The sequence below is a fragment of the Athene noctua genome, chromosome 1 (assembly GCF_965140245.1).
Source record: "Athene noctua chromosome 1, bAthNoc1.hap1.1, whole genome shotgun sequence".
Lineage (NCBI taxonomy): Eukaryota > Metazoa > Chordata > Aves > Strigiformes > Strigidae > Athene > Athene noctua.
In genome coordinates, this window is record NC_134037.1 from 65,693,025 (window position 1) to 65,718,850 (window position 25,826).

At 42.8% G+C, this 25,826-nt stretch overlaps 1 protein-coding gene across 4 annotated transcripts in view; it reads left to right on the plus strand.

Annotated features, from left to right (window-relative positions):
- PDE7B (phosphodiesterase 7B) overlaps positions 1-25,826 on the plus strand; it is a 179,824-nt gene that overhangs the window by 84,876 nt on the left and 69,122 nt on the right. The window contains exons 1-2 of one of the 4 annotated variants that reach the window (XM_074896375.1): positions 9,210-9,617; positions 21,694-21,702. The exons of 2 other annotated variants lie outside the window; for them this stretch is intronic. In XM_074896375.1, the coding sequence (XP_074752476.1) occupies positions 9,389-9,617; positions 21,694-21,702 (238 nt within the window). In that variant the 5' untranslated portion in view covers positions 9,210-9,388. Of the gene's footprint in view, positions 1-9,209; positions 9,627-21,693; positions 21,703-25,826 lie in introns of those variants that run through there. One more of the 4 variants, XM_074896374.1, reaches the window with a different exon arrangement.

Here is a 25,826-nt window from a genome sequence, read left to right on the forward strand (position 1 = left end):
GATCAGAACTTTTCAGACTTCAGAAAAAGGGTGACTCTTTGCCAAGCCTCCATTTATAGAGAAAAGATGATGCCTGTCATTCTAAGGATCTGAGCTTGGTTTCTGAATTAAGCATCTTCAGACTGCAACTGTGGGTGGGAGAAAATGTTTGTGGGAGCAATCACTTTTATGTTTAGCTCTCTCATCCCACTCAAAGGTGGCTGAAAATGGTTTTGTTGTTGTTTCTAGAGCATCTCTGTCAGCAGAAAGCAAGATAAAGAGAGTAACCCTAAAGTCTTCAGATTGTGAGATTAAATAACAAGTGATGTCTTGTAATTGACTTGGCATATGATATTGCAGACCTCAGAAAAATAGATCAAGGACACGCAAATATACTCCTTAGTATTGAACGGGCAGTGAAAGGGAGACAGAAATTTTGGCCTGACTATCCCACCTGAAAACTTCTGAAATCCCATTGCTACTGATGAGATGTTTATGGATGTCAAAACCATGACCAAAGCTCATATTCTGATATGTGGCTAAGGTCTGGGAAAAAATCCGTATAAAGTATAATATTTGCATGACCATCTTATCAAAATAACCTGAATGCTTTCCTCTTTTACTAAGCTTTTGATCAATTATGGGTTTTTTTAGAATAACGTATCTTACAATTACTATGTATCTAAATGAATATTGCTATCGTAAGAGCTGTGCAGAGCCCTGCAAAATGATGTGTGATTGCCTGGATTGAAAAAAAAAAAGTTGTAACAGATATCTTCGGAAACATTGGAAAACATTTATGGTTTTACATATGGTCAGGATATCTTGGAAAGCATACTTCAGCTGGAACTGAATTACTGAGAGCAGCCTGCCCAAATACATCTGAGAGAAACAGTTTTTCCAGAAAGCCTCCCCTCCATCTGCAGATCTAGTGGATGCCTTTAACCAGTTATAGATAGCTTTTCCTCTCAGGCTATCTGCTCAAGAGTTTTTTTCTTTCTGCAGCGGCATCATCAGCAAGACTACATTTCGAGTGGAAGCTGTAGTGAAGAAAAGAACCAACATGTGTTTGCGTAACTGTCAATAGGTTTTGATAGCATGGTAATAAAATGCCAGCACAGGGGTGACAGTAGAGCTCCAAAGCTGCTGATACTGGTGGAGCTACATTTACACAGATGCATTTATAAGAAACGCAAAGAGCTTGATTACAGTAAATATGACCTGATTTTGCAGTCATGAGAAAGTAGGTCAGAGGGAGCTTAGTTTATCACTAGGATGTTTGTGCATCGTTGTTAGACCTTTCCCACGACTTCCCAGCTGTATCTCCTGTCCATCCCCACAGCAAACTGCACTCGCTGCTGTCATGCAAGACACAAAGAGGGAAATGAAGCCATAGCACTTCTGTAAGAGGGCAAATAACCTCAGCTTTGGGGTTTGCACATCATCGGAAAGCTGATGTGCAGACAGAATAAAGACAGACAGTGTGGTTACAGCATGAGCATAAATGTAGGAATGGTACTCAAGTACCATAGATATTTCATCCAAAATACACGTCTGTATTTGTTCTGCTATAGTTTAGTGGCCTAGGTATTCAACCTGATCAAAGTATCAAGCTTATTTAGTCACTGCCAGCGATAAGTCTGCTATCAGAATGTACATGGCATCAGGCAAAATCCAGTTCAGTTGTATTACTTTACTCTTGCATTGCAAATAGGAATAAATTTGGGGGAGGTCTGTACCAGGCCTATCCCTAACCTATGCCATCCTAATGCTCATTATAGGGTCTAAATGAGATTACACACAGAGATAAATTCACCATGAATTATTAAAGTCAAAAAGACAAAAAACGAAGAATAACAGGGAGTAGATACTCTGCAATATTAGTATGTGCAGCCATCAAATATATAAAACGTTTTAAAAGTTAAGAAATATGTATTAATTTTATTTTAAATAGTGCTTGTTTTCCTAGTCAAATATTATGTCTTCTCCATTTTGCAATCTAAAATGAAAAACGAAGTTATCAGATCTTGTGGTATCTGAAGGAGCAAGCCATATTATTCCTCTATATTTATCATTATATTTCCATCGCATTTATTCTTACTGTACTATGCTTTCTTTGTCAAAAATTTAAACTAGATATCACTTAATGCAGATTTTTCAGCCACTAACTTTATTATTATAATTTCAAAAGACAGGAAGAGACAAAATCATAGTTGCAAGTCTTGTCCATATAAGGGGCAAGGGTACTATAGGTTATATAGCCACTCACGCCATCTTATTAAGGTAGTAGGTGAAAGAAGAAATATTTCAAATCTGGTGCATCTCTCATCTTTCAAAATGCTGACATAATTTGTAAGTACTTAATATGTATGCACGTGCTCCGCTTTAAAGACAGCAGTAATCCTTTTGAATTCATTGAGACTATCCAGTTAACTTAATTTCAGTTATGCATTTAAGAGATAAGAGTCTCTTATCTGGCTAGTCCCTTTTTCTACTCAGTCTTTTTTTACCTATTCACAAAAAGGAATACTGCAGAATGCAGCAGTTATTCTTGTCATAGGTTTATTACATAAAGATGATGACTAGAATTTGCACTGTCTTGTATAATAGGTTATTATGTTCTGCCTACCTGATTTCTACCTACATGTTCAATTAGATGCACTGTTACTAACCTCCCACTCCATTACCTTAGTCCATTATTAAGCACCTGTTGCAAAACCATTGCAATGATCACTGCATAACAGCTTGTTTGGGGTTGGCAATGAGTTTTTCTTAAATCTTTTTACTTTACCTTGGCTCAGGTGAATCTCGCTTGCATGTAAGAATTGAGGGAGGAGATAAACTAATAGAGTCCATCAAATACATCGTACAACACAGTTAAATTAGTTCTGGCAATTTCCTTCTTACTCCTCCTTCAGCTTATCATTATTATTTTCTTATCATGGTTTATTAAGGTGAAATGAGTCTATTATCTGTTACTTCCTTTAAAGCTACATAGAATTTCACTGTGTACTGCGGGAGATTTTAAGCATCAGATTCAGTATGCTGAACTTTTAATTTTCCAGTGCAGGCAATGGAAAAATTACACAACCTCACTGTTTCCAATTAGCTATGGACTTCTGTTTATTCCTTTACCACAAGCATTTTTGCTTAGTTAGTAGTACAAATTGTTAATCATAAAAATGTGCCATCTCACATGTGCTAAGAAAGAAAAAGCAATTGGCTCCTTGCCCTGCAGAACTCAAGCAATCCTCACTCCTCTGTTTCCAGAATCTTTTTCCAAGGAGTCTGATTGACTGATGACAACAAACAAAAGATTACCATGAACTCATAGAACACCACTGTCTGTCTTCAACATTTCCCAGTAGGTGAGACTGTCAAAGAGCGATGCTGTGTGCAGCTCAGGCAATAACAAATAGCACATCCTACCGTTCCCTGAGAAACTCATTTCACTACTCTTGACAGTGAGATGGTATCAGATAAAAAAAATCCCCTACTGTGTACCTTGAGTATGCATCAAAACATGTTAGCAAATTGTTAAGAATTCATAGTAAAAATATTAAAATAATGTCAGGGTTGGGGAAAAAGTTCTGAGATAGAGTTTATAGAATTTATTATGTCCAGTCTAGAGCAAAGACATAATAACTCTCTGAAATGCTGGGGTTTCAACCCCAAGCCCCAAATTAAGGTTGACATATGGGTGATTCCCACAGCCCTTCACAAAGGGGGGGTGAGTTTACCTTTAGGCTTCCCTCCAGGGTGCGGCTGCCTTGCAGGGAGAGCCATTGGGTAAATGAGCCCAAGGGTGTCCTGCATTAAGTAAACAAAGGTCAGGTGTCCCACTGAGGGATAAAAGCTGGGACCACTTGCAGGGAGGGGCAGTGTCTGTCTGTGAGGTGGATGCATTTTGCAGAGTTTCCTGTTGGGGAAGGACCTCCCACATCCCTGGAACTGGGCTCTAGTCAGGTCTGGCTTTTGTAAATGTGGCCTGTGTAGAGATTCAGTATGTGGCTTCCTTGGTCTTATGTACTTGGCTTGTTGACTCAGTTGTCCCCTGTCCCTTCTATGGGAAACTGCATTTCACCATTTATTCCACCCATTGTTGGTTGTGCGGTGTTGTTGTTGGGGTCACTGGGATTGATGTCAATTATGTATAACCTGTCTTGCTTGTACCCCCAATGCTCACCCATGTACTGACCCTTTTGTATCAAATACAATTTGGTTATTGGTTCATCTTTATGCTGGCTGTGTCCTTTATGCTAGGCCTAATAATTGGCAAAACACTCTCTCCATATAAATCTAAAATTATTCATAATCATAAATATTATATGTATTTGATAAAGTAATGGCAGTAATAAAAACAAATAAGAGTAATTGTTCTTGTTAGTAAGAATACAATTAAAAATAGTAGACATCTGGAATGAGACAAATGTGGGGCAAAGAATAAGAAAATTGTACTAAGATTTTTTTCAAGCAATGAAAGAAACCTTCCAGGAGGTCATTAGAAAAATTCTTGCAAGCTCTGCATAACTCTGCCTGCTTATGTTTCAACTATCCTATTCTCCAGGCTGCTTAGGTACTCTGTTCCCTTGTCTCTTCTAAAAGTTACTCACATTCTTGTTTTCTCTGCTGCTCACTTTAGGCTGCCTTGCAAATCCGTGGAGCTTTTTTTTTTTACTTTATGTGTAAGGGCTGTGCCCCAGCACTCGCAATCTTCTCTTTTCTCTTAAGGTCATCACATCCCTGAAGACTTCTAAAACTTGATCACAGTGATGGTGTCATCACTTGGGTCTGACCCCAGGCGATGGCCTAGCCTATTGTCTCTGCATGACTCTGTGACCCTTAGGACAGAGGCAAAGGCATACTTTTCATAAGTGACTACTGATTGAAGATGATTCCACTAATGAGTGCTGTCTGAAGACACATGCTTTACACTTTCTAAAAATCACTATCTGATAGTCTTTGAAACTGGTCTCTACATTTGAAGTATTTAATGTTTGCTAATCACTTAAAAAAATGGTAGTCTGTTTTCCATTATTGTTTTAATAATGTACTGGATAAAGAGACAATATCAAATTTTTTCAGGTGTTTGTTTGGGAATACATTCTTTGTAAGTTGTGACACAATGCAGTGGTGTGGGTTAGCTGAAAGAATAGACAAAGTTTCCAATAGTAATGAATCTGCCACTCTACTAATTTATGAGCCATTTTTTCAAACATCAGCTATCAGATAGAAGTGAGAGGAATAATAGAATATAACTTCTCCTTTACAATGCTGTGTTAGTACAGAAAGGCAAAGACGCCTGTACTCTAGGGAAGCTGTCAGCAACATTGCAGGCTGGAGGTCCCAGTATCACTTACAGCACTGGCAAGCAGGAGGTCATTGCTAGAGAATGAAGCTTGGGGAGGGAAGCAAAAGGAAAAGGCGGGGGGAGAGGGGGGGAATCAAGGATCTTTCTTCACCATTCTTTTTTTACAGCTTTTGTGTGCCTGGACTGATTTGTTGTGGGAGAGCTGCTGGAGACAGTATATTTGGCACAGGACAGGGTAGCTCAAAGCCAAAAGGATGGTGCTATTGCCAGTTTAAACCATGGCTTTTCTTTTTTTTTTTTTTCCCCTCTTTCCCCCTCCCTCCATTTTCTTTGAAGGAAGGAAAAGAAAAAAGGGGAAGAAAGGGACTTGCAATGAAAACCAGAGCAGTGGGTTAACGACGGCCCTGCAGGCTTCAGTAGACTGGAAAGATACACGAGGCACTTCCTCTACCATCTGGCATGCAATTCTGCTGCTGCTGCTCTTAGTACATAACTTTGGAGTGAATAAGCAAACAAGTAAAGCCTTTTAAGAGACACCAATTATGAAACACCAGCTATTAATCTGTCAGTTTACTCCCTTCCCTTTTCTCCCACCACAGTATTCCTTTCCTCAGGTCGTTTCCAGTTCTCGTGTCTACCTGTGAAAATACGCACTGCCTTGTCAGGTTTTCAGATGACTCCGTTCGCCTTTTCGTTGGCATTGGTTCTCAGGATGAATGAGGGCCAGAGCTAATACATTTATATTTCTCTTGTAATCACTTAAGCTGCTTTGACTCGGAGTCAGAGAGAAATGCAGTTAGTAGCAATAAAGTCATCCATTTCTGTTGAAAGACTTCTTAAATTCTGGCTGGAAGCGGGAATGAAAAAGAAGTTTTAGGTGAGCCGAGCTTGTTCAAGGACTGTTCAAAATGCAGTCAAAAATGCCTGGGTACATTGCTGTGTAGGAGCATGTTATCTTTTAATTCTGATGGCTTTTCTCAAGCACAATGAAAAGCATTATGTTGAGGTCACATCTTCAAGTTGGGCAAATCATCATAGCGCAACTGAAGTCAGGGAAAAAGATAACTTGCAAAATCTGAGCATTTTGTCTTTTTAAAGTCTCTGAGAATGATGCTACAGATGATGCTTCATAAACAAGTATGGATCTTCCAGGCTTTCCTGTGAGCAGCTCTCATCTGGATCCATTCTTATAACAAAGACAAAGCAAGAATCAATCAGTAACAGCAAAATCTTGGATGAATTAAGGATAAGTAATCACTGAATTGTAGTACAACTGTGAAGCACAAGTTTGGTAAGAATAAGGTGTATTAATTTACAGACATACCCATTAATGCCAGGCAACATTTTTTACACTATTTATTCTTTTTCATTTGTCACTGCTGATCCTTAAACTGGCCACAAATCGGGGGGTGGGTGGGGTGTAACTCCAGGCCATCTCAAGCAGTTGATTTCATTTGACACTAATTTTCCCAGAAAAAATACATAGGTTTATTACATAACTTCTTTGAAATACTAAAATTAACAAACAGATCACCGTTTCAGTTTGGTTTTTGATTGGCCTTGTGCTTTGCACATGTAGAACTGTAAGTGAAAACAGATACAATAATTAATGCTTTGATTCTGACTGCCTGATCTTATTGACAAGGCAGGTACATACCCAAGTGACCCGACTACAGGTGGCACAAAACTTCCCATAGTTTTAAGGATATAAAAAGGTAGTGTAGATTTTGAAAACTCCAAAGATTGCTGTTGCTGCTGTCAAGAGGGTTGGTGGCTAAGATCTGTTAAGCACTTATATTCAGATATTCATCTAAAAATTGGGCTGGGCATCTATGAATACATTCTCTTCTGAGATGTCTGGTATTTTTTGCATCCAGTGAAGCTGGAAATGCCACAAGGATAGCTTTCTTTAACAGTGCTCTGATGCTTCTGCTCTTTGCCCCAGCGAGGAGCAGGAAGTGCAGAGGTAAACAAAGAGGAAAAACAATAACTGGAAAAAAAAAAGTTACTGCAACTCCTTGTAGCTCAAAACCAAAATGAAGTAGTTGGGGTGTAAGGTTTAACTCAGTAGGCAAGTAGTCTTCTAAGTCTTTTGGACTTCAGTTGGCTAGTTTACCCCTAACAGGAACAACATTGCTTTAGAGTAATTGCACAACACACACTAATATGAAAAACCTAAAATATCACAAGAAGCCATATGAACTTAAAAACAAATTTGTCTTTCTACAAAACTGTAACCATAGATTGTACAAATGCATTAATGTTTGTGCTACTGTACTGTACATCATCTATTTGTTTTCTTTGTTCTTAACCCCTTTGTTCCAAGAGTCAGGATATCCTGATGCTAAGGTCTCTGCAAAAAGTACAACAATAGTATAATACTTCGGAAGCGCTTCACAATTTTCGGGACAGAGCCACCTGGAAGTGTGGTATACAAATATATGGCACTATGGCCTGCAGTCAAAATAGGGCTAGTTTTTGAAAAGCATTAGAGTTGTCACTTTGAGGTGGGAACATTAAGATAAGGATGGCAGAGGATCCTCGAACAGGGGAACAGCACGCTGCCCCTGCTGAGGATGGCATGAGGAGGAAAGGCTTGTGCTCTCTGTTTTCTACACCTAAGGGTGTTTGTTAATTTTCAGTCCATTCTCTTGTCTCCTCTTACTCTGTGAAGGAAGATCCTGCTTCTTTGCCAGGTTTTTGAGGTTTTTTTTCCATCTGGAAGGAAGGCAGAACATTGAATGTAACCTGGACTAGACAAACATATTACTATGCATGCTAGGAAGTACTGTAATGCCCACTGAAATCCCATTAAGTCTTCTGAAATTTTAAGGAAAACCAAGTGCTGGTATGAGAGCCCACCCTCCACCCCTCTGCTGTACCCTCTGTAGACTAACACCTAAAGCACAGACCCGTACCAGGGGCAGGGTAAAAGGCATATATTGTATAAAGGCAAAATAAAAGTTCTGAAAATCGCAAGGCTCCTCCCGGTCAGGGACCCCGGGGAAGGGACGGGTGCTGCTGCGGTGCCCGGCCGAAGGCAGCCCCCAAGCCCAGGGACGGGCTCGCTGACGGCTGCAGAGCCCCGGCACACGCCCCCCACCCCCCAATTTCTGCATGAGACGGAGCCCTCTCCCGGGCGGCTTTGCCTTGTTTTTAAAGATTAGCGATGAATAATTGTCTTCCCGACGGAGGCTGTGAGTGATCGCTGCCACCAGGCAGTGTCCTAGCGTGAACCCATTCAGGTGGCGCTCGGCGGCCCCAGCCATGAGGACGCGGGGCAGACACCGCACCCCCCCCAAACCCGTCATTTCAGCGGCTCGCTCCTCTCGGACCCGTCGAGCGCCCGGCACCTTCGCTGCCCTGCTGGTGCTGGGTTTGGGTGCTTTCCCTCGGGTTGGCGTCCGAAAGCGGTGGAGGCGGGGGGCACGGCCGCCGACTCCCGGCCCGCTCCCGGCCCTCGCAGCGAGCGGCGGGACGTGAATCAGCGCCCTTCCTCCCGGCAGAAGGGCAGCCGAGGTTACGGCGGGGTTTGACTAAGAGGCCAAAACCCCCACCGGCTCCGTAGCCAGCCGGGCGAGGGCGAGGAGGAAGGCGGGGGGGTGGCGGGGTGGGGGCTCCCCCATGGCATCCCGGCAGGGATACAGTCAAACCGCCTCCTCCCTGCCCCACCCCCCCTCCTTAGCGCCCAGAGGGGCGTGAGGGGCGGCCCTGCCCCGGGAGCCGCTGCCGGGCTGCGCCAGCCCCCGCACCGCCGCCGCCGGCAGCAGCAGCCGCCGCAGCAGCGGCCCGAGCCCCCGCCCCCGCCCCCGGGGCTCGGCGCTGCGCCGGCATGAGCGGCTCCGCGCCTGCCCGCCAGCCGCTTCGCCCCGGCTGCCGGCGCCTGGCGGCGGGCTGAGGGCGCGCAGGGGGGCGGGCGGCCGGAGCGCGGCGGCGGCCGGAGCTCGGCGCTCGCTCCTTTTCCTTCCGCGCCCGCAGCGCGGGGCCGGGGGGCGGCGGTGGTGGGCGGCCGGGCGCCCCCGCCCCGCTCTGGATGCCCATCGCGGCTGCTCGGGCCGGGAGGGGGCCGCGGCTCCCCGGCGGGGGGCGCGGGCCAGGATGCCGGTGCTGGAGCGCTTCTTCCCCGCGACAGAGCCGGGCAGGCGGAGGAGGACGGGGGAAGAGCCGATGCCCTTTCCCATGGGCAGCCTGCCCGGTTATCAGCAGGGGACCCTGGCCTGGGACTTGCCCGAGATGATCAAGATGGTAAAGCTCGTTTGGAAATCCAAGGGGGAGCTCCGCGGGGCGAAGCACAGAGGGGTTCTGGAGAACGAGGATGCCCTGGGCGGTTCGGCAGGTAGGTCTCCTCCGCCCCTGCTGCTCGGGGGAGCCGGCGGGGGGCCGGGAGCAGCGGCCGGAGCCGGCCCGGCCCGGCCCGTCGAGGGGCAGAGCCGCTGGGGCCCGGGGTGCCGGAGCGGGGCTGACGAGCGCTGCGCGACGGGCGTCCGCGTTTAAAGCCGTGCTGTGGCACCTCTCGCTCGCTCTCTCCCCCCGCGGACAGCACAAGCGCATCCGCACGCACACGCGGAGTTTGTGCCGGCTCTGGAAGCCAGCTCCGTTCGCAGACGGCGCTCTTCCGTGCCATCTGTTGCGCGCTTTTATACGCGGGGCGATAAAAGCTCAGCTTAGAACTAGAGCGCGTAGCTCCGCGGCTTTGAGGCAGAGCTCAGGCAGGGCAGCTGGGCTTGCTGCCGGCGCGGGGGAGCCTCTCCCGGCCGCCGCACGGAGCTCCGCAGCGGCGGCCCCGCGGTCAAGGTGCCGGGGCGGGGTGGAGGCGCCGCCGGGGCCGCCGGGCAGCAGCTCGGCCGCAGCGGGAGCGGGGGTGGCCGCCCGCCCCCCCCAAGCGCCAAGGGCTTCCCCGGTTGCCCCCGCTGTGCCTTTCTCGGTGCAGGGCCTCTCCTCTCACGCCGCCAGACTTCACCCCGATCTCTGTGCTTGGCTCCTTCGACATGATCTTCCCGTGCCTCCCGTGTGCAGCGCGGAGCCACAGCCTCCTGAAGTTGTGTGTCGTTAGCTACCGGGATTAAAAACTCGAGGCCCATTCTTGGAGTAACAGTGCCCCATCCCACCACTTTCTCTTTCAACGTGGTATATTACTGGCTAAAGGACACGTGCTTTTTTAAGTGCATAAATCTCGCATGTCAGTTTTTTCCTAACTCACTAAAAGTCACGGAGCTGTCTGGCAGCACATCAAATGCGTTATGGAAGTCCAGGTTAGACTTCTTGCACTTGCACTAGGTGGGAATGGGTTGTCATGTTAGCACGGGACTTCTGATTAGTTGATACTGCATCTTAACCCACGCTCCACATTGCTTATGGTTCAAAACCTGTTGCCTTCTGATGGGAGCAACCTCTTGCCTGCTTCAAAACCTCTTGACTTCTGTTGAAGTCAGGCTTGTAGGCCTATGTCTCAGTATCACTTGATGATATTTTTATTCTCCCATCGTCGTACTACTGTGCCTTAACAGACATACTGGAACTGTGTGGCTACTTCCTTCAGAACTCAGCATTATCTCATCTCTGCAACCCGGTCACTAAATTCTTCTGGTGCATTAAGTCTTCAGAGATTGTGCCTTCCTCTTCCTTTATGGAGACCAACAATTTACAGTATTTTGTACCAGAATAATTTAATGACTTTTGTAGAATAATCTTGCCGCTATTTCAAAGTGCATATGTGTGTATATATATATTCTCTGTGTGTAACTGTATATATAAATGTGAATAGTAGATAAGTATCTGTGTATCACTTTTGGATGCCCATGAAGGTTGGCTGGTTGTCACTGTATGTCCATTACTTCAGATGTTTGCAGTTAAGCTAGGAAAGGCATGGTTTGCTTCTGTTTTGGACAAGGGAAGGTAAGTTCTCAGGCTCCAGGGAAGATGTACAACCTGCCACCCCACTCTGGGAATCACTTTAGTTTAAAAGAATAGTAAGTACGAGTGTTGTGGATAAAGAAAGAGGAGGTCAAATTGCTCCTTAGGACTTGGAGCAAATCAGCTGGGAATGTACCATAGCCAACTAGGGAGATTGAGGTTTGTGTGGTGAATGGTGAGTGTTCAGAGGTGGACCCTAATCAAACAGAACTTAAGCAATGCTGCATTGGTTACACTCATGTATGAGTAATAGTGGGTTTTCAGTATGCTTGTGTTTTATCTGATGAAATTAGTTTCATTAGGTAACAAATGAGATTCGCCTTCAGATTCCTGGAGGCAACTAAAAATGTGCATGAATGTACAGAGACAGATTAGTCCACTCGCAGGATATGAGTAACTTGCATTTACTCAAGTGGCTATTACTCGTATCCTGTGAAGGGACAATCCTCTTCATGGTGCCAGATCCTATTTCATAAGCTTGGTTGTCTTGCACCAGTACAAATCAGAGCAGAAGGTGACTCTTAACTCTCAACACTTTAAATACGAATCATCAGACAGTTTGAGAGACCTGGGTTGCTGGTTTTTCCTCCTCAGCAACAGTCATTCTAGTAGTTTTACCTCTTGTGGTTTCATTTTAGTCACTTTAAGTACATTGGAGTATGTGGGAAAACCAGTAAATGCTGAAATCTACTTAAATAAAAACTTAATATACTTAAATAAGTGCAAAATCAAAGAATGCAGAAATGGGAAGAAAAGATAATAATTTGGAAGGATCAGTAGCATGAGGTACTCAGCTTTGTGTTTGTATGGTGTTTTGTACATGTTTGGCTCCTTTAAAAAAACCAAACTGTGTAACTTGTATCTTATAGAAAGGCAGTGTTTCAATAGGAAATCAGGTTTTCTTCAGGTGAAGCTAAAGCAAATAACTTCTGCTCAAAGTACTGCTAGCTAGGCAAATAAAGGCTGATTGTTCAGTAGTAGAGTTCATTGCACTTTCCACATCAAGGGATTTTTCATTTAAATTTATAAGTTTTCATGTGATAACTCATGTTCTGTTATCACATCTTCATGAAACTACTTTGCTTACAGTAGAAGAGGAGGAAATAAATGTGGATTCTGGAAGGAAACTGCCAGGATTTCTGCCTTGCTTGATCACGTTAACAGAGATTTAGCTAAGCAAATTCCCTTGTCCCAGTCTGAGTGATTGGACTCGGCTTTGGACTGGCTTTCTAGAAAGGAACAACCCTCTTAACCATAGGTGGTGAGGAGGAAGCAGAGCTATATCTGGACATGATGTCAGTTCCGTGGATAGCAGTGTCTTGGGGACCCATATAGCCGTAATTCTTACCGCATTCCTCTTCCCTGAGGTAGGAGTTGCTAGAGAGCAAAACTGTCTCTGTATGCTGGGCTCTCAAATAAAAGATCTGTATCTGGGTCTTTCATCTTCTTGTTCAGTACTGAGAATAAGCTACTCAATCTCTCCACGAAAAAAGTGTTTGCAATACATCATGCAGCATATAGTTGGGATAAATGAAGAACCCAGATCTCAGAGAGACTGCCTGCCTGGGGTTTCTAATGATGATTTATTTTCCCTTCCAAAGCAATAAAATTCACAATTTGAGCCTTCTCTTACTGCTGCACTGCTTTTTAAAGTTAGGATCAATTAAGACTGCAGACCTTTCTCCTGCTTCTGGCCTGCTGTTGCTTAGTAACTCCTTTTCCCCTGTTTCAGTCCCTAACCAAATCAGCACAAAACTGTGGTTTGGTGAAGACTCTGTCTGGCTGTGCCAGAAGCCATTTCACACACTCAGATTGGCCATGTGATAGTAAGAAAGTGCAATAATGGAACATAATTAATTTGAGAAGCATTGGGTAGGAAATGGGTATAATTCAGTGTCATTCCTTACAATGCTTCAAATAGATTATTTGCAAGCCAACACTTTTTACTTGAATAACAGCATGTGTTGATATTATTACAATTGAATTATTCAAATAATTCTTAACTGAAACCATGTTGATCTCTAGGAGGGAACTGTGTTCTGTTTATGACCCTAACTTTCTTATCATCCTCTCCTAGAGTTCAGCAGCAGAGCTTTGCAGATTAAACAAACCTGATTGGGGAACAGGTACAGGTCTGCCTCCAAGAGTCTTCCTTATGAGCATTAGCAACCTCTTAAATTTACAGTGATCATCCCAGATAACTCCAGTGAGAGTTTCTGTACTGAGTCTTGCACATGAGCAGACATACGAGACTTTCAGAGAAGGTGCAGTGGTATTTAGAATTATCGAGGTCCGTTGAGACACTGATCTCTGTGGGGTTTTTGAAACAACTCTGAATGTTTTTTTCCACCTCTTTCTGTCTGTAGATGTTTTCTCAGAAATGTAGGTTCTGATTCAGGCATGTATCATGCTCATTGTTGACTGATGAGTCCCTTTGCCATGAGGAGGAAAAACAAGCAGTACCACACATCACTCCTATTACACTTAGCTGCTGGGAAAATTTCCCCCAATTATTGGTGTGGCCATTTACTTCTCTTCAATCAACTGCCTCCTTTCCAACTCAGTAATCTGTTCAAACTACTTGCCATTGTCCAAACTGCCCTTGCTCTTTCAAACCTTGCAGCTGCGTGCTGAGCGATCTTGTGATACACCTCTCTGACCTGAGAGGTCAGAGTTAAATCATCTGTGTGCTGCTTCAGTGGTTGCTTGAAGGTCTTCCCTGAAGTTATTCACAAGACCTCCCAAAGATTCAGTTCTTCCATGATATCTAAGGAAACATGCTTTCTGCTTAATTTTTATTTTGCAATATACAACTTTTATCATGCTGTGCAGTAGCTTTACTGCACACATTAAAATAAACTTCATGTTTTCCCTTCCTGTCATAACTTATAGAATCACAAAATTATTTGGGTCGGAAGGGGCCTTTAAAGATCATCTAGTTTCAACCTCCCTGCCATGGGTAGGGACACCTTCCAGTAGATCACATTGCTCAAAGCCCCATCCAGCCTGACCTTGAACACTTGAGGAGGCATCCACAGCCTCTCAGGGCAACCTGTTCCAGTGTGCATTTGCTGAACCATGTTCCGTTGTGATGTCTTGAAACTCATGCATGCATGCTATGAGTTACTGAGAACCAAATGGGGGTCTGGTGAACAGAAAGCTCATGATTTTCTGTAGTTGATGTTGAGCATGTAGGTGCCACAGATGTAGATGTCGGCAATAAATAAAACACACGAGCTATCAAATGGTATTGTCTTAGCATCTGACCAGTCTTTTGTGTTATTCCTTAGATTGAAAACAACTTCATTTGTGTCCTACTGAGAGATGCACAGCAGGCAGAAGGGCAGCCTGCTGTATTTTTCTGAGGTTATGTTTTGTTTTGTTTTTTTTTAAGGTTTATGTTGAGACTTGTTAAATCTGTTGCACACACTGGGGACAAAGAATATGAATTTGATAGAATCAAGGCTACCTGTGGCAACTTTGATTGCTCTCTGACTGTTGTGTTGAAACTCCAGCCCCTGAAAACAGGAAATGTACTCTTCCATATTCTCATGAAGAGCTGGTTAAATCAGTGGAACTGTGTGTGATGGTTTCATTAAGAACAGTGAAATTAAACAGTATGCAGTACCGCTTCTATATTGTGTGTATGTAGACCAAGCATTCCAACCAAAAGACTTAGAATTCAGACCACATCTGTAGGTCATCTTGTTCAAACATAACTCTTTGGTTTATGGCTGAACTTAGGTTAGTGATGCATGTGATTTAGAGTTACATTTTTTCCAAAATACTTGACTAATTAGAGAATTGGCTTCAAAAGTCAAAAAATCCATTTTGAGACATTAAATCATGGTCAATGTTCAAATTCTGGTCCTTTTTTAGCAGCTAACTCTTTATTTAGAAGTATTTTTAAAATGTAGTGCAGAATGAGAGGAGAGGTTGAACTGATATTATAAGTCTTTGGTTTTGAACATGTCAAAATGAGCTGATGTGTTTGTCAGCCAGACTGCTTAATTTGGGGGTGAAAATCTTCACTCAAGTCTACCTTTAAGTGCTTAACCACTCTTTCCTACTTCATTCTTCTGTAAACTTTCTGTTGTGGTTTTGTTAGGGTTTTGGGATATTCAGAATCATAGAATTGCTTAGGTTGGAAAAGATCTTTAAGATCACCAAGGTCAATAGTTAACCTAGCACTGTCATGTCCACCAAAATAAGAGCTAGACTAAGGATAAACAGTAGAGAAGAAATAATCTGAAAATCTCAACAATTTCTGAATGGTGTTTCAGTTCAGCCTGCTGGGACATTTTTGGTTTGTGTTATTGTGAATGTTGGAAAACAAAATTTGTTTGCAGAAATAGTTGGAGAAGCTCTTTGAGCAGCTGTTCAACTATGTACAACGACAACAGAAAGAAAAATATTACAATATAGAGTTAAGACTTTAGGATAAAGTTAGCAGATGAAATGTAATTGCCCGGGTTGGGTGTGGGCCAACATGCAGAAGGTAATGCGGCTCGTGTGCTGGAAAATTGACAGAGGTTTTATTGATATGTCAACTCAGAGACAAATCAGCAGTCTGCTGGAAACTATAAACACAAATAGAGCAAATTCCGGTGAGCTGTAAAATGGTGGCAAGATCTGTTGCTTTCAGTGAAGCTCTTGTAAATATCAGGAGCCAAAGATGTAGCTTTCTATGTAAAAATAGTGTTTCTAAAGGAAGTTACTGCACTGTAATACAAACAGGCATTCTGATGGGGTTTTATTTTGTATGATTGTTTGCTTCATTAGGGTTAGAGCTGATAGTTTTATCTTTGGTAAATTGACTCTTAAGTGCTTTATACTCTGTGAAGAATTAAACTGATAAACGACTACCAATAGAAAGTAGTGATATTAGCCATGCCTTATTATTATTGTGTATTGCTTAAGTGTTGTGAGAAACATTTAAAATGCACCGTGGGTAGCTTGATACTGCCTCTAACTTCCAGTGCTTCTGAAGTCGGAGTAGAGCGTTATATGCAATGTGTTTGCTATTTCAGCACTCCTACAAGTTTGTGGTCTGTCATACTTCTTCGAACTGTTTGCCTGGAGTCGTGCATCCCAGACAACTTTCTGTAGCCCTGCTTTATGAAGTATGAGTTTGGTTTTTCAGGCAACACAAGGAGAAGGGTGCCCATGTCACCATCTTCTCCACTATGGTCTATTCTGACCCCCTCCCCAGAGCTCTGCATTCAGAATGTGCTAAACCATGTTACTTATGATTGCTCACATGCTGCTTAACTGCTGTCATGTTTCCAAGGGGCATCTTTATGAATGGGCAAACTTGTCTGAATTGGAGTTATACCGCAGGAACTCCCCACTGTCAGCTGCTTTAGGCTGACTGAAAAAACTTGGTTGTCCTCAGGCTGTTTCTTCACAGCAGTTATGCACCCAGTTCTGGCCATGATGCTGTAAAACATGCTAGTCCTCCTGCCTTCCCTTGGTCTGGACTAAAAAGTGCAAACACTTAAAAAAACCCCTGTTGATACTTCCAGCTTGAAACATGCTTTGACATTTGTTAAAAACTTTTTGTAAGTCATCCTAACCTTGTTCAAAAAGAGCATTTAGCCTGCTTAATTACAGGATAAATTACAAAATAAATTTTAAGTACTTGACTGATTCTTGGTGTGGACTTGCAAACACGAGACAAAAATGTCTCAGCTCTTCATTTTTTCCTCAGCTTGTAATATAAAATATTTTCTGTCACTGTTATGGCTACAAACAAACAAACACTGTATGAGAGAAGGAATAAATCCTTCTTATTAAGCTCCTAGATAAAGCATTCTTTCGATTCTTCTGTGGACAGCCAACGGTGCTTTTCCCTCTTGCCTCCTCAAATCATCATAAGATCATAAAAGTTCCTTGTCTTAACCTGTCACCTGCTAGGAAGAGGTATTGTTCTGTGAAAGTCCTGATGCTGCAAAGCTGAACGTAGTGTGATCCAAGGGTGTACAAAGAGGAGGGTCAAACACAAGAAGGGTTTAGCAGGCTCGTCATCAAGAGTATTGCTGTCAGATCTACCCCTTGTTACAGCAGCAATAAAGGGGCAAACCCCTTCCATTGCTCTTTGAACAAAATACCCTGAAAATCAGGTATCCTCCAAAGTTCTCTCAGAAAATGACATTTTTAAAACAGCAGAGGTTGTCGGCAATTCTTGTGAGTGCTGCCCTGTGGGAGTGTTCCCCAGTCTGGAGAACTGAGGACCTGGTTCAAGGTGCACTGAAGCCAGGGAGCATCTTTCTATGGACAGGGATGGGCTTTGTTCTAAACCAGGGTGTTTGGCAGTACTTGTGGGTGAAACCCTGTGCAAGGTGTACTCTTTAAGTCTCTCTTTATACACAGGAGACCATCTGGAGAAATTGCTGTAAACTTCCCCAGCTCTGATCCCTTCTGAAAGAGAAACTTGTGAAGCTCCACTTCCCTTGGGAGAGTATGAAATCCTTTCCTCTGTAGCCAGCTCTGACTTGTGTGGAGGAAGTGCCCTTCAAATACTGTTATCTTGGTGTTCTCCTGCTATCCCTGACCTAAGATAAGGGCAAAGTGTTAACTTTAAGGCCTACTTAAATGCTTTGTGCAGGTGCAGTTAGAAATGAAGCGATATCCTGGAGGGTTTTCAGAATGCACTGTGCTGTGGCAGGCATTACTTCATTCCCTGTTGCTTAAGCACCGCCTTGAGATTGAATGTTTTGTTTTCAGCTGCTGGAATTACAGATCAGCCAGAATAACTCTAAACTAAGTACTACACTACACTACTGTTTGAACGCTGCTCTTGAAAGTTAAATTGTAAAGTAGGTTCATCTAAGTAGAAGGAATTATTTTTCAGCTTGGTAGAGCTATGTTCCAAAATAGTCCAAAACTAGTGTGTTGCACATATCCTCCAGGTGAATATTCAATTAAGAATCATACAGAACAATTGGAAAATGCAGGCACAGAATATTTTTTAGCCATCAAAATTTTGACAGGTGCAGAAAACACCTTAAGTATACAGTCCACTAGCCTGTTTTTAATAGCTGTTGGCTAAGTTCTTCCTTGTCTAATAAGAAGTGCTTCTCTGAACAAGCTTTCTGTTAGTTAAGGTTAGCGGCAGTTAGTCCTTGAGGGGTTATCTGTGCATGTATCTTGATCATCAGGAGACCTGGTTCAGTGAAGCACCCAGGTGCTTATCCAAATAGCTGTGCGTTCCAAACTTTGCTTATCCAAACATCTTCCGAACAGTTCATGTGTGCAAAACTTAAGCTGGAAATCTCATAATTATAGGCTTTCATGGAAGATTTCTTATTTCCTGCTTCCAGCCTGAGTGGATATACTGCAGGAACAGCTGCCTTCACAGTAATTCGGCAATTGCATTTTTAATTCTCAATGGAACAGAGAGAATAAAGGGGTGAGAGAGATTGGGCTCCTGTGAAATGCCGAAAAGAGTGATTTGATCCAGCTTGGGTTTTGCATGCAGGTTTGTCTCATTAAGAGAAGGGAGAGGAAAAAAAAGAATTCTGTATGCCCTGCTTGCAGATTACTTTAATGATTCAGTTGTTCAAGCACACTAACAATGAGAAACAGAAAACTGTGGAGATTCTGAACTTTATACATGATTGCACAGCTATTACACTTGTTTTCTCTTCTTCCTGGAAGTGCTAGTGAGCATACATTTCATGCTCTCATTTGGAAACTAAAGCTAACAGCCTAAATTAATACTGGCAATTGCCTAGGGCCTTTCTTGAACTCCAGTTCAGTGTGGGTAAAAGAGGTGTGTTGCTTTCCATGACCACTGGCAAAGGGACTAAGCAGAGAAGAATCTACTGCACAGCTGAGAACTAGAGCCCTAAAATGGCAGAGTGGCAAGGCTTTTACATGAGAGAGCATCAGCATAAGCTTCCAAGCGAGGTCAGTTTGAACATCCTGCTCAGAGTCAGCAAGCTGAAGAAAGCAGAGCAGCGAGGAACAGCAGACACTTACAGGATACTACCAAAGGGTAGGGGTCGGAAGGAGAGGAGTTTCTTTAGTGCCATTCAGCGCGCTAGTGTGTCTCACTTCAGTTTAATCCTAAATTCCCTCCTTGTCAGTCATGAATAAGGAAATGATCACCGCTATATACCAGTGATGGCACATCTTTTTCCCCCACCTTTTTTCTGTCCAGTAGTCCTGCCCTCTTACTGGAAACCATAATTGCAGCTGTGGATCAAGTGCATTGGCCGCACAGATAAACTGGGCTTGATGCAGTTGTGCACTGACTCTCAGATACTTTTTTTTTTTTTTAAGGAGCATCTCATGAGTTGTGAATTACCAGTTTTTCTAGCTTTGTGCATCTCAGACAAAGTGACAGAAAATAGCATGGATAGCAACTCAAGTTACGACAGTGTAGGCGCTCATCTTGAAGACATGCTGCAGACATGAAAATAGAGGAGCTGTTACAGGACTACTCTGGCCCAGACTCATGAGTAACCAGGTTTCAGTATGATACCTTCTGTTTCTTCCTCAACTGTTCTTTACAGTAGAAGTGAAAGGGATACTAGGACTTAACTGGCTAGTGCGGATAACATCAGCATGCAAGGTGAAGTGCAGCAAATAATAAGTATCTTAAGACAGAAGTGTGCTTAAGACTGTATTTTGCATGGGGAGGAAATGAGAGAATCGGGAGGAAGGGATTTTCCAGTCTTAACTAGAATGGGGTGTGTTCACTGGGTGGTCTGCATGACTTACCCACTTGGCATAATCAGGAGAAATGTATGACCTTTGACAAGATTTTGCAGATCCTTGGTTGAACCTGGATGCTCAAATCTTCACTAGTAATTAGGTCTGAATTTTTGGTTCATTAAGATACAAGTCTGACTTTAAGTGTCTTAAGAAGCAACCTGATTAATGTCAAATAACTGCTCAAGCTACCTACAGAACCCAGTGTTCCGGTTTTCTGAGTTGTAAGCTGGGATCTGTAAAATGTGATCATCTACTGAAGGTGTGTAGCTATTAAATCATAATTACATTAAAGAGGTGGAATTCAGAATAAAGTTATAACCTCTAACTAGGCATACTCTGCAAGCTCATTTAATTTCCCAGTGGAATAGCAATGGAATAGATCTTCCCTTCCCCCATTGCCAGCAATGCACATCATTAAATATGTACTTAGTAGCTGGCAAAACAGACTAAAAGTTAAACTAACTTTGCTAATAATGGTCTGGAATTCTCATAATGAAAATGTAAGGTACCTTATTTAAATGTTGGCCCCTTGACAGAATCTACAACACAAGCCTCACAAGACTGTCACTAATCTTTTTGTAGGTGCCCTGTAGCCAAAAATGTGCTGATGTCTGGCTTTGCACAGACTGGAGACCTGAGAGATTATATGTTATGAATAGGATCAAATGACTAGAAGGGGAAAGTACTCTATACTTAGCTGTCTTGTCATACAGACAGAAAAATGTTTTGGATGTGACCTTGTTAACAGCATGAGTTAAGAGCAACACCACAAAGTAGAGGCAGAGCTACTGGAGCTTAGATCATAATTGAGAATCTGTGTTTTTCTGGTCATCTGCTTAACTTTCTTTTTCCCCTATTCTCCCATTTAGACTTGGTGACTTCAGTTTTCATGCTGAGTCTAGATCAGATAGAGAGATAAGGGTGAGAAAATGTAGACAGCTAGAAGATCCAGTCTCCGGTTCTCCTCCACATTAGAAAGGCAGACCAGTTTGATACAGGATTTTTTTTTCACCATCACTGTCAAGTCCTCCTTTTCTTAGTCATGTGTTTTCCTTTCCTACTGCAAAGTCTGTCCTGACATACTCCTCGGCTACCGTGCCTTTAAGCATCTTTCCAAATTGCCATGACCAGGCTGACTACAGCACTACAAATTAATTCTCTTCTGTTGCAATGCACACTTGTGTCTTCAACTTAATTGGCTCCCAAAACTGGAGTCTTAATTGCCTCTTCTGTATTTAAGATAGCCTTTTACATCTTCCCCTCCTGCAGCCTCCACCTCTGCACAGCAGAACTGATGCTGCTTTCAGCAGCAGATTATCCCCTATTGCCCCCGCCCTGCTTCCTCCTTGTTACAGGCATAATTTTATTTACTGCTCCTTCCTTTACCGAAGGACAGCACATGGTAGAGAATACTGTCCTGTTGGAGTCCGCAGACATTTAATGTCCCCCAGAAATACAGCTTTCACTGTTGCTCTATGAATGGCTTGTGAAATGCCTCACAAATACTTAGTCCCTGGCTCAAGTCAATAGAACTCCTGCTTTCCCCCAGGTAATCACCTCATGCCTTCTTGTCACACATGCTACCAGACAGCGACTATTTGAATGATGTGTCTTAGCCAGAAGGTATATATTTTTTGCCCTGGGAGAGCTTCTCTTTCACCTTTGTCCAGAAGGAGAGAGTAGGTACCGAAACTTTATGAAAACCTCATTATATTCTGGATCTCAAACATTGCAACCACCAAAACCGTATGGCTTGTAGGAGCCAGCAGCTTTCCCAGGTGAACTGGTAAGGTGCTGCCAGTAGAAGTTGTTTGGCTTTAATACTATTGCTTGAATGTTCTGTTCCTGTTCCCAGAAACATCTTTTTATCAAGAGAAGGGCCTCAGCCTCTTGTGAGCAAGCACAAGTAGGAAATACAACAGCAAAACTGTGTCTGATGTCCCATGTTGCTCTTACAGTTGGAGGCTGCTAAAATAACACGGGACTGTCTGAGCCACACACAGAGGCAGAAGTGGAAGGAGCAGAGATCAAATAATATGAAGCAGCGTGATAGTAAAAAGAAAAGCATGTAAAAATATGAATGCCAGACAGATGGCTTGGGGGGGAAGTGCAACTAATCCATGGGAAATCAGAACAGTTGGATGACTGTTTTAAAATCTTTTAAATGGAGAAAACAGCAATTTAATCAGACTGGATAAGCAGAGAGCAAAAGTAAGCTGCACTGAAATGAGGAAAGAATGACTTCTTCAACATTACTTTTGTAGTGCTATAGGACATCACAAATCTAAGTAGCCCATCAAGTAAGAATGCTGTATAAATTAAAAACTTTTTTGAAAGCAAGGTTATGTATCACTTCCACTGCAGGCTGTCATCTTGAGGATGAAATAAGAAAATGCTTTCTTTAAGGCTTGATATGTATGAATAGATGTCTGTGGACAAACTTCTTACAGAAGTAGGGGCTGGTGGAATGTGGCCACTGAAAAGGAGGCAGCAATGCACAAAAGAGGTGGTACTCTCTCCCGTTTGGGGAGAGGAAGTAGAAGAATGAAAACTTTTCTCCGTTACTTCTCTCCCTCAGTTATCAAATGTAAAATCTGCAAGCACAGAAGTTACAATGGAACCAGGGCAAATATCTATTTTTGCTGTCTCTGTTTACAGGATGTTTCCACAAATAAAGAAACATGGGGAAATCATGAAAAAAAATTTTAAAAAATAGGAGCTGCTTGCCAGCTCCTGTTCTCACACCTCAAGTGATATATCTTCCTGCTTGCCTTGGGTGGAAAGCCACACCTGAAAGCATGACCAGCTGAGAGAGGCAAGAAGTCAAGCTGGTGGAGCCACAGATTGTGATTATCCTAAATCACCAGTGACAGGCTCTGAAAATGCAACCTGCAAACTTACCACAAGAGATAGTTTTCAAAGAGCAGTCTCCACTGCTTGAAAAGATACCTAGGAGAGACGGGAGGATGGGTGACCACTGAGATGGGTGTTCTGTATGAGTCTGTGGCAAGGTGCAGGGTGGGGGAGGGAACTGACTTTTCTTTTATTTCCTTTTTAGCTACTGAAGTAATGAACTGGTTTACAGGAAAGGTGCTAGGGTTTTGGGTTTTTTTGGGGGGTGGAGAACAAAGACTCTGTGTGTAATGTAGTGCCTTCTAGAGGAAGTCAGCTAGCATTTAGAGCTCTTAGATTCCAGTGTGCAACAGATCAGAAATGATCTTGGAGTGTCAGCCATCAAAATACACACAGAAACCACTTTAAGGAAGAATGAATTATGCATGAGGCACTCAGAAGTTGCTCAGGGATAACAGTGTTGACATGTCACAGGTGATCTGTGCATCGGATCAGCGGTGGTCTGGTGGTGCCTTCTGGCTGTGTGGCGTGGGGTTGTGTTTCCTGGGCTGCAGGAGGACATGGAGATTGAAAGCAGACCTGCCTCTCTGGCTGGGGCTGCTCAGCACATGGAGAATACAGAGAGCTAAGCAGGGCCACAAACGGGAAATCAAAAGAAATGGTCTTCTCTCCATGCAGATGCAAACCTCTTTGTACAGCAGAGTTACGCAACTTCAGGCAAGAGATTTTGAGCTGCTGTGGCACCTTTCCAGGAGCTAATAAGAACTTGAAATAGAGCCCAAGCCCTAAATACAATTTATTTAGGCTCAGAGTGGCAGCTTTTCTTACTGCTGTAATTCAACAAGAAAAAGCTTATAATCTTGTCTTTGAATTTCTAGCTTTGAAACTGGATGGATTTAGAGAGCCTTCGTGTTAGTTAACAGGTGAGATAAGGGCCAAACCCTCTCTCATTCTGGATTTACTTTGCCATCAGTGCTGATCTCCTGTACAGAGGTTATTATGCCTGCAGCGAGGTGAAAACAGAGTTTGTCTTGTAGTGTCCTGTACAGTTCACCTCTAAAACCAGCTGCAACATGTGGGTACAGATGGACCATAACCATGATAACGTTGGGAAACCATGGCGGTAGGTTCAAGTTCATTAGTGAGGTTAAATAGCTCATTTTGCATTGAGGGAGGCTAGAGGTGTTTGCATGCTCCTCTGATATAACAGAGCTAAAAGGATGGTACCTTCAGCAGCATGGCAGTTACTTTATAAACCAATAGACACTTTGAGTATCATCACTTAATACTTGAAGCTTGGTGACTGCCTGGAAGACTTTGCACTGTTGAAAGCAGTGGCCTGTTAGCAAGACCAGCTACCAGTATGGTGGTTGTAGTAGGCAGATTATTGGGACCGGTATTTTGTAAGTGTCTCAACCCTTCCAAATTTCCAGACTGAACCAGAAGGGAAAGCTTTTCACCGTCTGACCCCATTTTGGCTGCTTGAGGCCCAGTAAATCATAAAGTAAAGCCAGTGTTGTAAAAATCACTCAGTTTAAGCTCTGATCCTTCCTCAGAAATGTTTAATTTACTGATTTATAGCTTTCATTTAAAAAAAATATATTTTTCCCTTTTGCAAATTTTAAACCAAGAAAGCGTAAAATGGCAGTTGGCCAGCAAAGCTGACTTCTCAGACCAAGACAGAAATAAGTTTTGACATGCTATTGGAGGAATTAAATGGTATGTCTAATTCAACCAATCGTTATTTATTTACACTATCGAGACTGGTGATCTGTAATTTATGATGTTTCTAGAGATTCATGTTATTCTATTAATTTAGTAAAAAATTATCAAAGTTTAAGATACTTTTTCCCTTTGGGTCTATCCTGATGGTAATGAAAGTCTTCCAAGTGTGACTTTAATAAATCTTTCTCCCTTCTGTCAATCTGTCCTGTAAGTCCCACTCTGCCCCACTTCATGCTAGCAAATGAATAGGAGAAAGGAGCTGAGCCTGCCAGGGCCTCTTGGAGTTTCATGAGAAGCCGAGGCATGATTAGCAACTGGAAAGAGGAGGCCAGGAACTTTTATGTGTCAGTGAGAAAGGATGGAAGTTTTAGAAACAGTGTGTGTAGAATGTGAGCCAAAAAAAAAAAAAGGTTTAAACTTTTGAAGATCTAGCTTCTGTTCCTAGGCATGACAGAAATAAAGAACTAATTGAGCAATAAAACGTGCTTATTGGAGTTGGCTAGGGCGTGATCACTTGTAAAGGATTACTAACAACAGGATGAGGGTTTTTTCCTCTGCAGGGAAGAGAAATTAAGGAATATAAAATATGTGGCATAATATAGTCACAAGCATTTGACATACACATATGTATAATGTCCTTTAGCTTCCTTCAGACTTTTGCGTCCGTAAAACATTTCCGCATTTCTGGTGAGGAAGGGAGGAATAAAACCTCAGCACTGTGAATGAGCGGTAGCTTCAGTGTCATCTGTATATAGCAGTGCTGCTTTGGGTGTTTTAAATCTATGGGGTCTTGTTTCTGAAGTGTGGGTAAACTGTGTCAGGCAGGGCGTTCTGCTCAGTGATAGTCTTGATAGCTCAGGATAACTCCCAAAGTAAACCGTGCTCCCCATCCTTTATTGTTCATAACTGTTGTAAAACCCCATCTTGGAGGTTGCTCTGTTGTGCGGTCTAGATACCTGTGCCCTATTATGCTAGGCACTGTACAGGTGAAAAAAAGCCCGCAGCTATTAGATTACAGAAAACGGAAAAGAAAATCTAAATAAACAAATGTGATCAATAGATGTGTTTGGAACTGTACTCAAATAACGACTTAAGGTTTGTAAGACTAACCACTTTGCTCAGCAGGAAGTAGTTGTAGAACTGGATTTTAAGGAAAGTCTGAAGGAAACCAAATTTCTCAACTGCCACAAATATCCTGCTCTGTTCCTGTAAGAGAACATAAACCAACAACTAATAAAAAACAAAAAAAGTTTTATTAACTGTTGGAAGAATTATTTCTATCAGCATTTCCCAGTAAAATTGAAGTGACTTAATTCCCAAACTT